The sequence below is a fragment of the Canis lupus genome, chromosome 24 (genome assembly GCF_011100685.1).
Source record: "Canis lupus familiaris isolate Mischka breed German Shepherd chromosome 24, alternate assembly UU_Cfam_GSD_1.0, whole genome shotgun sequence".
Lineage (NCBI taxonomy): Eukaryota > Metazoa > Chordata > Mammalia > Carnivora > Canidae > Canis > Canis lupus.
Genome location: NC_049245.1, coordinates 3720398 through 3736543, shown reverse-complemented (window position 1 = coordinate 3736543; position 16146 = coordinate 3720398). Strand labels below are relative to the sequence as shown.

General features: G+C 44.0%; 1 protein-coding gene across 8 annotated transcripts in view; it reads left to right on the top strand.

The window, feature by feature from the left end:
* RIN2 (Ras and Rab interactor 2) overlaps positions 1–6119 on the top strand; it is a 218767-nt gene extending 212648 nt beyond the window's left edge. For all 8 annotated transcript variants that reach the window (XM_038571454.1, XM_038571459.1, XM_038571458.1 and 5 more), the window contains 2 exons: positions 861–1024; positions 4291–6119. In XM_038571454.1, the coding sequence (XP_038427382.1) occupies positions 861–1024; positions 4291–4614 (488 nt within the window). In that variant the 3' untranslated portion in view covers positions 4615–6119. The remainder of the gene's footprint in view (positions 1–860; positions 1025–4290) is intronic.
* The last annotated feature ends 10027 nt before the right edge of the window (positions 6120–16146 follow it).

Sequence of the window (16146 nt, the reverse complement as noted above, 5' to 3'; positions counted from 1 at the left end):
AAATGCACTCACTTTCTGTCACTTGTGAATTATTTTTTCCTAAATGTCATGTTACATTAGCCCCCAAGAAAGGGTTTTTTAAAAAGGGAATCAGAAAGGAAGAAGTTTGAAAAACCCATGTTATTGTGAACACACTTGTATCCTGTGCAGTTCTTTCAAAGTGTAGAGTTTACTTAAAACTTAGAATATATGAATTCCGAAAAGGAAAACCCGAAAGTGAGTATTGCCAAGATGTGTGTGGACTCCTGTTCCTAAGTAAATGATTCAGGCCTGGAGTGCTTGACCTCACCACGCTCCAGCGTCTCCTTGCCTCCATCAGACCTAATGCCCTGATCTTTCCCAACAAAGCACTTCCACAGTCGCACTGAAATAAGGGCAGCCCGGGTGGCTCAGCAGTTTAGCGCCTGCCTGGCTTTAGCCCAGGGTGTGATCCTGGAGACCCGGAATCAAGTCCCTCATCGGACTCCCCGTGTGGAGCCTGTTTCTCCCTCTGCCTGTGTCTCTGCCTCTCTCTCTCTGTGTCTCTCATGAATAAATAAATTTAAAATAATAATCTAGAGATTTTGTATGTCTTGCCCCAGTAGAATGGGAATTCCATCCATGAAAACAGGCACCCTCAGCCTGGCCCCACAGCGCCCCCCAGCACTGGCACAGGTGGTGGGGTGGGGTGGGGGGGTCCCCAGTACATGCATAGGATGAAGAGATGCATGGATGGAGGAAGGTAGGAAGGACTTGAACTTCTGGTCCCAGGAGGAAACCCATATGAAGACAATAGGAAGCATGACCTTGCTTCTGCTGTCCTCACCTGTCATCACCAGCATATAAACTCCTGGAAAACTCATTCTTTCTGCCCTTTCCAGGAGGTTATTACTTGACAAGTGCCTACGGGGCACTTTCTCTGATAAAGAATTTCCAAGAAGAACAGGCTGCTCGACTGCTCAGCTCAGAGACCAGGGACACCCTGAGGCAGTGGCACAAACGGAGAACCACCAATCGAACCATCCCCTCAGTGGACGACTTTCAGGTAAGTAGCTGGCAGGGGCGCCTCGGGGCCCGAGTGCCACCCAGTCCTCCAGGGAGGCACACACAGCACAGCGCACGGGGCTCAGGGCGCCTGAGGTCCCCCCTTTGTTAGATCATCCGGCGGAAAAGGGATATTTTAAACCACCCTCTGACCTTGTTGTTTCACTTCTCTGTTTTCTTTGAATTAGAAAAGAAAATACATGGGGGTTTGGTGCAAGTTTTGCTGCCATTAAGAAAACAAAGTCAGGGGGCGGCCTGGGTGGCTCAGCGGTTTAGCACCGCTTTCAGCCCAGGGCCTGATCCTGGAGACCCGGGATCGAGTCCCACGTCAGGCTCTCTCCGTGGAGCCTGCTTCTCCCTCTGCCTGTGTCTCTGCCTCTCTCTCTCTCTCTCTTTCTCTCTCTCTGTCTCTCATGAATAAATAAAATTTATTTTAAAAAAAAGAAAGAAAACAAAGTCAGATTAAGTGGAGATTTCTCTCAGAATGTGCAGCAGGGATGCAGAACACCTGGGCAGACAGGAAGTTAAAAAGAAGGAAGCTCTTGGCTCAGGCGGTGGGTATTTTATTTGATTCGGCCAGTGGAGTGGGAGTGTTAGGCATCGTAGTTGACCTGGTGTCCCTGAGAAGAGGGAGAGGTGCAGAGATGTGTTCTCTATTCTTTTTCTCCATCCGCCCCCTCAGAATGGAAGACATCAGAATCCGATTGGCAGCATCAGCTCTACAACCAGTTAGTTGGGACCAGAGTTTCAGAGTAATCATCTGAGCCAAATCCCGCCTAGATCCCCATCCAGAGTTTTCCATGGCCATGAGCTAGAAGTGTGGCCAAAATGCTGGTTTCTCAGGGAGGAAAGGCAGATTAAGGCTGCAGACTTCTTGCCCAATACAACTCTTGATTTGCTCATAGTCAGTGACATTATGAATAATTTTACAAATGTCTTTGAATAGTACTTTCAAAGTTTCTAACCGAATTATAAAACCTGGCTATGTTTTGTTGCTATGTGTCACGTGGTGAATTTCCAAGCAGGGCAGATTAGTCTCTGTGTCTGGACTCTCCTTTTTTGCCTCTTTGTCTTCTTGATGCTCTGAAAATACTCAGAGGTGTCTCTGGTTCAAAGTCAGCTGATGTGGAAAGGCAAGATTAGCAAGTCTTTCTCCAAGATAGCACTATTCTCAGAAATACATCCCCAAGCACAGAACTGCAAAGAATGCCTGCTGCCTCCCTCCCTCATCCCCTTGAAAGGGTTGTTGAAGAGCTATTCACGTGTCAAGTGATTTAGCTCATGCAGGCTCTTGGGATACTGTGATATGGGCTGGTGTCAGGAGGATTTCTGAGGTCCTACAGCCTCTGAGGAGAAGAACAGAGGACTTGAGAAAAGCTCATGTTTCCATTTCCCCGCTGGCCACCAGCCCCTCCTCCATCTGGAGCTGCTAATGGGAGACACTGGCCTCTGTCCACCTGGGATACGCACACCTTTTTTTTTTTTTTTTTTTAATGGGCAGAACCTTTATTTCCTAACCCACTCCTTGGATCTCTGTCAGAATAAAGAACAGAGGCACAATAGGTAGAATGCCAAGTAAACCCTTCTTAAGCAACCCAGCTGAGACCGCACACCTGTACTCTTCATAGCAGTCCTTTTTCACACACCAGACAGAAGGGGAAGCCCGACAGGGAGGCCCACTTGCGCAGATTCAGGTCTTGTTGGGGATGTTGAGCAGTTACAAGAGGCTCTTCAGAGAAGGTAAAGCCATTCTTAGATAGTCATGCCTGGAAAATAGCTTGCTCCGCAGATCTTCAGGACCAAGTGTCTTGAACCCTTCTTCGGGGTCGTGGGCCACAGCTGGAGCTTGATATAACCCAAGAAAGGACTTGTCAGTGCTCTCCTTGTTTGTAAAAGGGAAAACTCAGAAGCAAAGCTCCACTTGGAACCCCTAAGTCAGGGGCACAGACACACTCAATGGTCTTCTCACACTGGAGAGACGGCACACAGCATGATGGTGAAAACGCCAGAGCACTGGCCTTCCCACTAACGAGGCAAGTTACTTAGCTTTTCTGTGCCGCAGTTTCTTCACTGAGTAAGTGGGGATGGTGTAGACTTCATTACAAAGTTCTCTTCAGGAGTCTGTGGGTTAATGCACACCAAGCGTGTGAGACAAATGTTGGGGGCAGTGGGCTGGGAGAAAATGGAACATGTGTGTACAAATTCAGGTGTTCAGATCCAAGGTTGTCAGAGCTATCCAACATGTGCAGAGCTCACCGTCCTTCCCAGGGGCCTTTCCTTCCATCTGCCAGTAAACCCTCAAGGTAATCCTGTGGGACTCTGGGCTGAGAGCACCTTCCCTTCACTCCTGAGTTGGGGCGCCAGATTTGGGAGAGGGAAACCTTTGTTTTCTGTCCAAGCATTCTCGATGTTATCTGGTAACATCCTCATTCCTGACAAAGTGGAAAGCGAGAAAGATCCCAGAGAGCCTGGCATGAGTGTCGGGTTCTTTGCAGCTTGACCAGGCTCTGTGTGCGTGAGCTCACACTAGGTTTACTGTGTGCCGAGGTGGCCGGTGCCCGGTGCTGTTGGCAGACCCATGCCTGCAAGAATTCTCTTTTATTTCCCTTGCAACAAAGCCTCGTTGCAGAGCCAACATTCTCCTTTGCTGACTTTTTCCACATCACCCTCCCCTTGGAGCCTCGGATTCGTCTGGACCACATGAGGTTGCCACTTGGGGAGGTGAAAAATGTTCAAATATCAGCTCTATCTTGTGGTCCTGTGTAATAGTCTTGGCCTTTGTTTAGGCTTCATTAAAAGTAGTCCAAAGTGAGTATAGCACATGCTCTTGTGTCCTTGTGTTTTCAAAATGTTATCCTGTTGACTTCCAGTGTGGACTCTTCTGCTGGCTGGTTTCCTTTTCAAGCTGGGAATAAACCCGGCACAGGATCTGGTTCCCGTCCTTAACCAGAGCTTTCTTAACCAGGCTCTCCGAGGGGCACTAAAAGATCAGAGCAGGGCTGCCAGATTTCCTGCTCCTTGGATTCACACTGCATCCAAATACAGCAACCCAGTGCCTATAGAAGTTGTGCCTCCATTGTCCAAAATCAGGTCGGCCTCTGTCCTCATCACACCTGAGGCCTCACGTCCTGACGGGGGCTGTCCTGACAGGCCAGGGCCTGCAGCAGCTCACGAGTTAGGCCTCTCCCTTGCATTATCACGCTGGCCTATTGCTCCATCTCACTTCCTCTTCTGATGGGTCTCCAACATCTCTCTTTCCACCTGCAGAATTACCTCCGAGTTGCATTCCAGGAGGTCAACAGCGGCTGCACAGGGAAGACCCTCCTCGTGAGACCTTACGTGACCACTGAGGACGTGTGCCAGCTCTGTGCCGAGAAGTTTAAGGTGGGGGACCCTGAGGAGTACAGCCTCTTTCTCTTTGTTGATGAAACGTGGCAGCAGCTGGCAGAGGACACCTACCCTCAAAAAATTAAGGCTGAGTTGCACAGCCGGCCACAACCCCACATCTTCCACTTTGTCTACAAGCGCATCAAGAATGATCCTTACGGCGTCATTTTCCAGAACGGGGAAGAAGATCTTACCACTTCATAGAAGAGATGAGACTCCCTGGCGGTGCATCCAAAAGGGGAGGTTAGGAACCTTGCCTTCTGGCTTCCACGTGCTTGTGCTTGAAAAGCAGTCACCTCCTCGGTTCGGTGACTGAGCCATCCACAGGCTCACTTGGCCAAGGGCATCATCTTTAGCTGCATTGTCCAGGCAAGGTAGCTGAGGTTCATGAGACAGTAGGATTCTCCTTCAGGGATGGGAGAATTGCATTTGATAGTTTAAGTGTCCCAAGATTGTGTGCCTAACCCCAGCCAGGTTCTAAGTTGGCTCACACGTATGTATATGTCCTGAATAAACATTTAAGGTACAAGCTCTTCTCTTATAATTCAACGGCAGGCGTTTGACAAGACTGTCTGATGCAGTGCATCAGGTATGTCTCAGTTCTGTGGATGACTCTGTCCTTCCTTCCTTCGTTCCTTTTCCTTTCTTTGCTTTCTTCTTTTTTCTTCTCCTTCTTCCTTTTTTTTTTTTTTTTTTACAAAGAGCCTTTGTGTTTTATATATTTCATAGAAATTTTTATAGCAGTTGCAGGTAAACTGTCAGGAACTGGTTTTTAAAATATTTTTGTAACTTTAAAATATTCTATAATTATGCATGTGATTTTAACATTTAATATTCAAAAAAATCTCTTGCTGGATTTGAGAGTATCGCATTTTTAAAATGTCTCTCTTCTGTAACTGGATGTTTTGGCAACTTTGTGGGGAAAGACTGCTGGATTTCTTAAAGCAATGTATTACTGACACTGGCCACAGAATGCCTTTGGAAATCTGATGTACTGTTACCTTTTTCATGCTCAGTGGTATTGTGTTCTTTTGTGTTTTAACCAAGTTATGCTGAGGATCAGGAGAGAAATGAATGTAGAGAGAGGTCGTGACAGAAAAACAGACTCTAACAAAGGACTAAGCGGTGTAGTCTGCTGGTTCAGACTCCTGGAAGGAAGTGGTAAAAGGAAATGGAAGGATCCACTTCCTCTGAAAATACTGTAAATATGCAGTGAGATTTGGCAAAACCTATCCAATGAAAACCCCACGAGGAGGAAAAATAATAAAGAGAACACTTTCCCCACCTTTTCCATATAAATCAAAACTAACAGCATCAAATTATTTGGGGGCAGAAACCATGTATGTATAATGTGACTTCCATTGAATTAAGTAGGATGCTGTTTCAAAAAGAGCTTGCAATGCCACCAAAAAGCCCATCTGTGTTATAAGAATGTATGGTGAAGTTAACCTCATGTCTTATAGACCTGTTTGGGAGTGTACAAAGTATGAGGGTCCTGTATCAATGTGACACAGGTAGTCACAAGAACATGTCATTGTACTGTGTAAAGATGCGTAGTCATCTAATTTGGTTGGCTTTGTACCCTGTACCTTTTTTAGCTTTTGCTGTACATCTAGAACCCTCAGCACACACTGTGTGTTGTACTTCCTTTTGTAAATGATTTTTTAAATGGAATTTTGCACATAATACATTGTAATACTGTATGATAATCATGTGTGAAGACTTTTGAAATAGTGAGTTGTGCTTTTTTGTCTTCAAGAAGTAGAGTATAATCATGCACCACACAATGTCATGCAAAAGTGAAATGCACACCAGTGTTTGCAGTTAGATAATCCATAGAGAGGAAATGGAAAAGTTTGCATTTCTTCAGGAGCCCATATACTGATGTGAGGCAAAAGTCCAGGAGCAGAAGGAAAATATAGTGTTCCAATCTGAAAGGATTTCCAGTGTCATCTAAGACAGTCCGTGGCTTAGTCGGACCTAGAGAAAAATCACTGTTAATCAGAAGGGCCTTCAGACCACCCCCTACCATTCTTATGTGACCTCTGCAGTGTCCTGTCCAAAAGGTGAGTGAGTGCTCTTTCAAAAATCCAGCAGGACAGGCAGTCTTTTTTACCACCGTATTCCTAGTGTTGGAGCCATCCTGGCAGATAACAAGCGCTTGATAAGTCCTTGTTTTTTATTTTTTTTTTTATTTTTTTTTTTAATTTTTATTTATTTATGATAGTTACAGAGAGAGAGAGAGAGGCAGAGACACAGGCAGAGGGAGAAGCAGGCTCCATGCGCCGGGAGCCCGATGTGGGATTCGATCCCGGGTCTCCAGGATCGCGCCCTGGGCCAAAGGCAGGCGCCAAACCGCTGCGCCACCCAGGGATCCCAAGTCCTTGTTTTTTAAAGATTATTTATTTATTGACAAGAGACACACAGAGAGAGGCAGAGACACAGGGAGAAGCAGGCTCCTCACAGGAAGTCTGATGCAGGACTCGATCCCAGGACCCCAACATTATGCCCTGAGCCGAAGGCAGATGCTCAACCACTGAGCCACCCAGGAGTTCCTGATAAGTCCTTGTTGAGCGAACAAACTTTCTAACCCATCAGTAGGATGGATACTTAAAGATCAGAACAACAGTTAAATGAGCGGCCTGCTTTTTATATTTACAATGAATTAAAAATGAGGACAGTTCAATCCACATAGCTGTACTCCCTACCCTCCAAATTTAGGTCACTTCTCCTTGTCCTTAGGAATCAGTGCACAGCCATTTAAAGCAAACCCCAACATCTGAATGGGAGGCAGCCTTCAGTGAGATGAGAGAGAGAGATCAAAATAGGAAAAATTCGTGTGAGCAGAAAAAAACATCACAAGACAGCCCCTGGTTTTGTCATTGGGCAATGCTTCCCTGCTAAAATTACAACATCACATGTGTCTTGACTTTTTTCCCCCCACGCAGACATTTCTCACTTCTCAAATTGCCAGGAAACAGATTTTGGTGAAATTTGGAAGGAATAAGAGGAGAGTAAAAATATACATGATGAGTGGAGGGAGAAGAGAATGTATTTCCAAATCTAAAATTATGTTATAAAAGTTGAATGCTAGCCAGAAGGAAATACATATATATATATATATATATATATATATATATATTTATGTTGTAGGCACTGCCAAATATTCCCCCCTCAGGGACACAGAATAGAAATAGAAACTTGATAAAGCAGTTCAGTATTATGTGGAAGTTACAACTTTAGATCCATAAGAAAACAAAAGGCAGGAAACCCAACCGTGAATGCGTTCATTCATAAATGTGACTTCACTTCCACTGGGCAGCTCTTCTCTTCATCTGGAAGAGGCTAGAACTGAGAGCATTCTGGTTACCAACAGCACTGCGGGGTCACTCCCTGAAAGTGGGAGAGAAATGGCACAGTACATGGGACCCAGTATTTGAATCACCTGGCCGTATCTAATAGTGAAATCCTAAAAATCACCATTTTTCAGACCATGTTCATAATGGTGAGTTTGAAACCAAAAGTGTTGTTGATTATTTAGTTAACCCCAACCACGCTGGAAATGTGAAAAACTTATGTTGCAGATTCATGAGCAGACAATAAGAAAAAGGGAGAGGCGGAGGGAGGAGGAGGCTCTTCAGTATTTGTCAGAGAACAGGCTTCTATTGGGAAAACATCTATTTTTCTCCAATATCAAAGGATGGGCGGCAGGTGGCACAGACTTCCCACGTGAACACCGACTCTGCCGGGAAGATGGACCCGGGAAGTGTTTGAAGATCCTTGGGAGAGATCCGGCGCAGGTTGGATGGAGCCTCGCAGACTGCCCTGAACCCCTACGCAGCGGGGAAACCTGCCCCTGGGCTTGAAGGCAGGCAGCGGGGGGACTGGGGGGCGCGGCGGCCTCTGGTCTGCCTTGTAAGGTGCTCCCGGCTGCGCGGGCCCTGGGGTCCGAGGCCTGCACGCGGCGGGCGTCTGCAGCTGCATCGCAGGAAGGAATCGGAGCATTTCCCTCGGCCGGTGCCAGCCCTTCTGTCCCTGTGACCGCCCTGGCCCTCGGGCTCCGCGGGGAAGCGGCCCCTCCCGCGGGCGAAGGCCGCTCCCGCTCCCCTCGGTGGCCTCCTTGGGGACCACGGTGAAGCCACGCCTGAGGGATCCCATACCGGTGTAGATCAAGACGCAGGCCTGAAGATACAAACACACCTGCGAGAGACCTTTCCTACGGCCGCCCTCACCCAACAGGTGGAGGCGCTCCCTCTTCCCCAGCTGGCAGAAGCCCAGGGCATGGGCGCCTCTAGTGGGCCAGGACTCCAGGGAAATAGGAAGCAAATCACAGGGGCCGCTTTAAATTTTCTAGTAGCCACATTAAAAAAAGGAAAAAGAAATAGGTAAAATGAAGACTAATATATTACCATGCTCTGAATAATGTGTTTGAAAAAGATGGTAGATTTAACTCATGACATCCCAAATGTCAACAATTAATTTAAATATTAAGTTAATATTTTATACCGTCTTTGACATCTGGTGTACATTTGACACTCATTCCGCAGCTCATTTCACACCAGCCACTTATTGAATGCTCAAAAGCCACACGTGGCTAGTGGCTCCCATGTTGAGTAGCGCAGTTCTAGCATATTAACTAGGAGTAGTTTAAAAAGCTAAAAAATATGAGCGTGTGTGTATAGAAAATTTAAAAAGCATCCACCTCGTATCCATTACAAAACACACATGCACACTGTCAAACAAGCACTTCTTACTGGCTGGGGTCGTAACAGCATCCTGGCTCATCCGAGTGCCACCGGCCAGCAGGAACTCATCTGTGCCACATCAGAACACTGCCTGGCACCCACAAGCATATTAAATATTAGTTGCTAATATCTTTACATATCATTAATGATCAATTTCTTTAAAATTTTTCAGTGCTGTTCTTTGTACTTCTCTGCTTCTGTTATTACCTGTTGGCAAGTTTCTTATGAAATAGAATAAAGGCAGTACGCCCGTCTCAAAGGTTTAAACAAAATGTATTGGGGTGAGATGCCTAGCGTGGGAGGAAAAAAATAGAGTGGATGCCATCCTTGAACCTGTTGATGCTGATGAGGGGGGTAGTGGTGGCCACTGTGCGTATGCAGGCACCTGTGTGTGCATGTGTGCACATATGTGTGCGAGGATTGGGAGTGTTTTCTCAGGATTCCCTTCTGGTTCAGAGTATCAACAGGGCCCATAGCCAGTAGGGAATTTTTTTTTTTTTCTTGCCAAGAAGGGTGAAGGGGAGGAAGGGAGGCTTGTCAGCTTCCAATCTGAGTGAGATGCTGAGAGGAACCATCTCTGCCTGCACAGAGTCTACAGCAGCCCTTCCCAGGAAGGAATTATTACTTAAGTAGAAGCATAACTCTAGTCAGTGATTATTTCGACAGCTTCTCCACATTTTATTTATTATATTCACTTGTTTATTTAGATCTTTATATAAGCATGTATATCATTTAACAGGATTATGCCTAAAAGCATTATGCTGTACCCAAAAGAATAAGGTATTTGATGTGAACCTCTTGATCTCTGCTGATCATGTTTCCCATCTCTTGCTCATTCTACAAATCATGAGAAAATGGACTTGCCTATCAGATTGCACTTCCAGTTGATTTTCTCTTCCTCACTTGGTTTCACCTTTGCAGTCAAGAGACATGCATATACTCTGAACAGAAAGAATGAAAACCTGCAAAGAACAATAAACTGACAAAGACTCTTCAGCCAATCAAAAGTGGATATATGTGAACTAGCTAGGACACTGGAAATATTGGTTTTTTACCGGCACAATACTTGGCAAATTACAAAATCTCATTACACAGATAGTTTAACATTTTGCTGCAAAATTATAGTCCATGGGCCAAGCATCACATCTCCTTGGAGCTGGCGTGTATATTGGGCCCCTCCCAGACCTGCTGAAGCAGAACCTGCATTTTAGCAAAATCTGCATTAGTTCCAGGCATGTCTGGGGCAGTGACACTTGTGTAGCTAATACAATTAAACAAATACATTTGTATTGTAGGGGAGGTTCCTGGGTAGCTCCGTTGGTTAAGTGTCTGCCTTCACTCAGGTCATGATCCCCGTGTCCTGGGATCTAGCCCTGCATCACATCGGGCTCCTTGCTCAGCGGGGAGCCTGCTTCTCCCTCTCTCTCTGCTACTTCTCCTGCTTGTGCTCTCTTTCTCTGTGTCAAATAAATAAAATCTTAAGAAATATATATATAAATGTAGGTGTGCTGCTGTTACCACACTGGAGGGAAGAAGAAAATGGCTGTGAGGCCCACTTTATTTTCTTATTTTTAAAGATTTGTTTATTTATTTTAGAGGGGTTGAGGGAGGGCAGAGGGAATCTCAAGCACACTCCACACTGCGCGGGGAGCCTGATGCGGGGCTCAGTCTCATGACCCTTAGATCACGACCTGAGCCAAAACCAAAAGTTGGACACTTAACCAACTGCCCCGCTCAGGTGCCCCTGTGGGGCTCACTTTATAAAAGGGCAAACTAAAATCACCTGCATTATCACAAAAGGTTCAAAAGGCAGATGTCGGGAAGTAGGTATTTACCTCAAGGTCACTTATTAAGTTCTTGCTTTTGTAGGAAAGAGACCAGAAGGGTCTGGAGAAAGACTGAAAAGGAGGTGGGTTGATGAAGTCAAGTTTACTGGTTTTGCTGGTTTTGTTGGATGTTGTCTTCTTTTACCTCTGACCTTGTGGGAGCAAACAAAAATTGGGAAGGCTCTTTCTGTCTGGGCCAGCTGTTCGCACATGTGTGTGTGTGTGTGTGTGAGTGTGTGTGTGTGCAAGGGCAGCATCACGTAGTCCAGAGAATTTAGTCACATTGTCTGCACGTGATGTAGGAAGTTGATGAGCTTTTTTATTCTCTGGAAGGATGGTATTCCTTAGGGGGCCATTTTACTCATCAATTTTGAAAAACGTGGAAGATATATTTAATTAAATATATTTGGTGACCAAGGAGCGAATTGTTCAAAGTGTCTTTGGAAGAGTGAACTCCTTTGGCCTCACCGGCCAGTGATTGCAGAGGGAAAGGACCAGGAGAATTGGAGGTGAAATGTTTGAGGCTTCCATATCCTTCAGATTCTTCTGATCTTCATTTCTCAGGGCAATCATTCCCAACAATACTGGGCCCTCCTGTGCTTTTCTCCATGACATTGGTTCATTCACATGACTTTGCCCTGTCTTTTCTGGGGGAAAGGAGGAAGGGTTTGTTTTTTTAAAAAAATAAACAATGCACAGTGTCAAATATCCCCTGGTATGTAACAGAGAAGCTCCCCACAGCCTGTTTCTGATGCCTCCTCCCCTAAACAACTTCTCCAGCTGCGTCTTCCATTCTTTATCTCCATATTCCTAAAAGCATATGTACATGGATGTTTACTGATTTCTTTTCCAACGTTAGACATTACTCAGTTCCTATTACAACAGGTGAGGATTTTATCTCTTATATCATGTTCTCTCCTCACCATATATACATACACATGCATGTTTTCTTCTCCAACCTCCCCAAATAATAACATAACACTTTGGACAAACTGATGTTTTTTTTATTATTATGACAATGTAAACATTGTAGAACTAACTTACAGTGCAGCTGTATTCCTTTTTTATACAAATCTTTGTTTTTCTTGGAGTTATTTCCTTTTTCCCCCCCTCTGTCTTGCTTACCTTTGATGTACCTACCATTAATTTATCCTTAACTTCTATTCCACAGCTGAGAAATTCCTTTTATTTTTTATTTTTTGAGAAATTCCTTTTAATATGACCCAAGAATTTGGAATAGCCCATCATTTCCTGTTTTATTTTTATCTTTCATGGACATATCTTCCTAGAACTGACTTCTTGTTGTAACATGAACCGTTTGGTCTTCAGGACTCAATAGAGCTGTCACCCTGAGAATTTCCTTTCCATTCTACAGAGTTAAACAGCTTATATATCCCATATCCCTTTTTTGTCTTTTTCTTCACTCATTTTTGTTGTGGTGGTTGTGGTTGTTTTCTTGAAGCACACCATCCAGAAGAATTGGAAGTGAAATATTTGAGGCCTTACATACCTTCTAGTTCTTTTATCCTTACTAGTGCTTGATGGTTTGGCCGGCTGCAGAATTCTACAATTCAACTAGAAATTGTCTCTCAGAATTTTGAAGATTAGAAATCATTTTCCTTCGTTTGACTTCTGGCTTTCAGAGATGCTGTTGACAAGTCTGATACCATTGATTTCTAATCCTTGTTTCTGTCAAGGTACACGTTGTGTGTACCTTACATGGTTGTCAAAATGACCAAAGACAGTCTCTTCAATAAATGGTGCTGGGAAAATTGGACATCCACATGCAGAAGAATGAAACTAGACCACTCTCTTGCACCATACACAAAGATAAACTCAAAATGGATGAAAGATCTGAATGTGAGACAAGATTCCATCAAAATCCTAGAGGAGAACACAGGCAACACCCTTTTTGAACTCGGCCATAGTAACTTCTTGCAAGATACATCCACGAAGGCAAAAGAAACAAAAGCAAAAATGAACTATTGGGACTTCATCAAGATAAGAAGCTTCTGCACAGCAAAGGATACAGTCAACAAAACTAAAAGAACCTACAGAATGGGAGAAGATATTTGCAAATGACATATCAGATAAAGGGCTAGTTTCCAAGATCTATAAAGAACTTCTTGGGATCCCTGGGTGGCGCAGCGGTTCGGCGCCTGCCTTTGGCCCAGGGCGCGATCCTGGAGACCCGGGATCGAATCCCACATCGGGCTCCCGGTGCATGGAGCCTGCTTCTCCCTCTGCCTATGTCTCTGCCTCTCTCTCTCTCTCTCTCTCTGTGTGTGTGACTATCATAAATAAATAAAAATTGAAAAAAAAATTAAAAAAAAAAGAACTTCTTAAACTCAACACCAAAGAAACAAACAATCCAATCATGAAATGGGCAAAAGACATGAACAGAAATCTCACAGAGGAAGACATAGACATGGCCAACACGCACATGAGAAAATGCTCTGCATCACTTGCCATCAGGGAAATACAAATCAAAACCACAATGAGATACCACCTCACACCAGTGAGAATGGGGAAAATTAACAAGGCAGGAAACAACAAATGTTGGAGAGGATGCGGAGAAAAGGGAACCCTCTTACACTGTTGGTGGGAATGTGAACTGGTGCAGCCACTCTGGAAAACTGTGTGGAGGTTCCTCAAACAGTTAAAAATATACCTGCCCTACGACCCAGCAATTGCACTGTTGGGGATTTACCCCAAAGATACAGATGCAATGAAACGCCGGGACACCTGCACCCCGATGTTTATAGCAGCAATGGCCACGATAGCCAAACTGTGGAAGGAGCCTCGGTGTCCAACGAAAGATGAATGGATAAAGAAGATGTGGTTTATGTATACAATGGAATATTATTCAGCTATTAGAAATGACAAATACCCACCATTTGCTTCAACGTGGATGGAACTGGAGGGTATTATGCTGAGTGAAGTAAGTCAGTCGGAGAAGGACAAACATTATATGTTCTCATTCATTTGGGGAATATAAATAATAGTGAAAGGGAATATAAGGGAAGGGAGAAGAAATGTGTGGGAAATATCAGAAAGGGAGACAGAACGTAAAGACTGCTAACTCTGGGAAACGAACTAGGGGTGGTGGAAGGGGAGGAGGGCGGGGGGTGGGAGTGAATGGGTGACGGGCACTGGGGGTTATTCTGTATGTTAGTAAATTGAACACCAATAAAAAATAAATTTAAAAAAAATGACCAAAGAATTATATCTCATTTTGTCTATAACATCAGCTAATCTCCCTCCACCTTGACTATGGACCCAGCCATATGACCTACTTTAGTCAAAAGGACAATAGCAAACATGAGACAAGTAAATGTTTGAAAAGTGCATTGGGCAGGCCCTGTCTTGCCGCTGAGAACCCTCTCATCACCCTTGTGAACAAATCTAGACTCATTTCGTGAGAGTCTGAAGACAAGATATGTGAGTCGGGCAGTCTTAGGCTATGCATCCAGTTCAGACCAAAATTACCCAACCAACCCACAAATTGTTTTAAGTCACAAGTTTATATGGTTTGCTAATTAGCGAACCTGAACTAATACACCTCCCTTCCTTTTTTAAAAAAAATTAAATTCAAGTTAGTTAACATATAGTGTAGTATTGGTTTAGGAGTAGAATTTAGTACTTCATCACTTACATATAACACCCAGTGCTCATCCCAAGTGCCCTCCTTGAAGCTCATCATCCATGTAGCCCATCCCCACCCATCTCCCCTCCAGCAACCCCCAGTTTGTTCTTTATATTTAAGAGTGTCTTATGAAAAAAAAAAAAAAAAGAGTGTCTTATGGTTTGCCTCCCTCTCTATTTTTATCTTATTTTATTTTTCCTTCCCTTCCCCGATTTTCATGTTTTGTTTTTTAAATTCCACATAGGAGTGAAATCATGTATCTGTCTTTCTCTGAATGACTTATTTTGCTTATCATAATACACTCTAGTTCCATCCATATTGTTGTAAATGGCAAGATTTCACTTTTTGATTGCTGAGTTATATTACTGTGTGTGGTGTGTGTGTGTGTGTGTGTGTGTGTACACCACATCTTCTTTATCAGTCATCAGCCTATGGATATTTGGGGTCTTTCCTTAATTTGACTATTGTTGCTGCTATAAACATAAGAGTCTATTTACCCCTTTGAATCAGCATTTTTGTATCCTTTGGATAAATACCTGCTAGAGCAATTACTGGGTTATAAGGTAGTTTTATTTCTAACTTTTTGAGGAATCTTCATACCGTTTTCCAGAGTGGCTGCACCAGTTTGCATTCTCACCAACCCTGCAAAAAGGTTCCCCTTTCTTCACATCTTCACCAACATCTCCGGTTTCCTGAGTTGTTCATTTTAACCATTATGACAGGTATGAGGTGATATCTCATTGTGGTTTTGATTTGTATTTCCCTGATGCCAAATAATGTTGAGCATTTTTTTTATGTGTCTATTAGCTATTTGTATGTCTCCAGTGGAGAAATGACTGTTCACGTCTTCTGCCCATTTCTTAACTGAATTATTTGTTTTTTGGGTGCTGAGTTTGATAAGTTCTTTATAGGTTTTGGATACTAACCATTTATCCGATATGTCATTTGCAAATATCTTCTTCCATTTCATCGGTTGCCTTATAGTTTTGTTGATTGTTTCCTTCACTGTGCAAAAACTTTATCTTTGGGCATCAGAGTGGCTCAGTTGGCTGCGTGTCTATCTCTTGATTTCAGCTCTGGTCATGATCTCAGGGTCATGAAATTGAGCCCTTGTTGGGCTTCATGCTGGGCATTGAGCCTGCTTGGGGTTCTCTCTCTCTCTCTGCTCCTCCTTCCCTCACCCCCAATTTGTATGTGTGCTCTCTCTTTCTCTTAAAAAAAAAGAAGTTTTTTATCCTGATGAAGTCCCAATAGTTCATTTTTGTTTTTGTTCCCCTTGCCTCTGGAGACATGTCTAGCAAGAAGTTGCAGCAGCCGAGGTCACAGAGGTTGTTGCCTGTGTTCGCCTCTAGGATTTTGATGGATTCCTATCTCACATTTAGGTCTTTCATCCATTTTGAATTTATTTTTGTGTATAGTGTGAGGAAATGGTCCAGTTTCATTCTTCTGCACGTGGCTGTCCAATTTTCCCAACATCATTTGTTGAAGGGACTCTTTTTTCCCATTGGATATTCTTCCC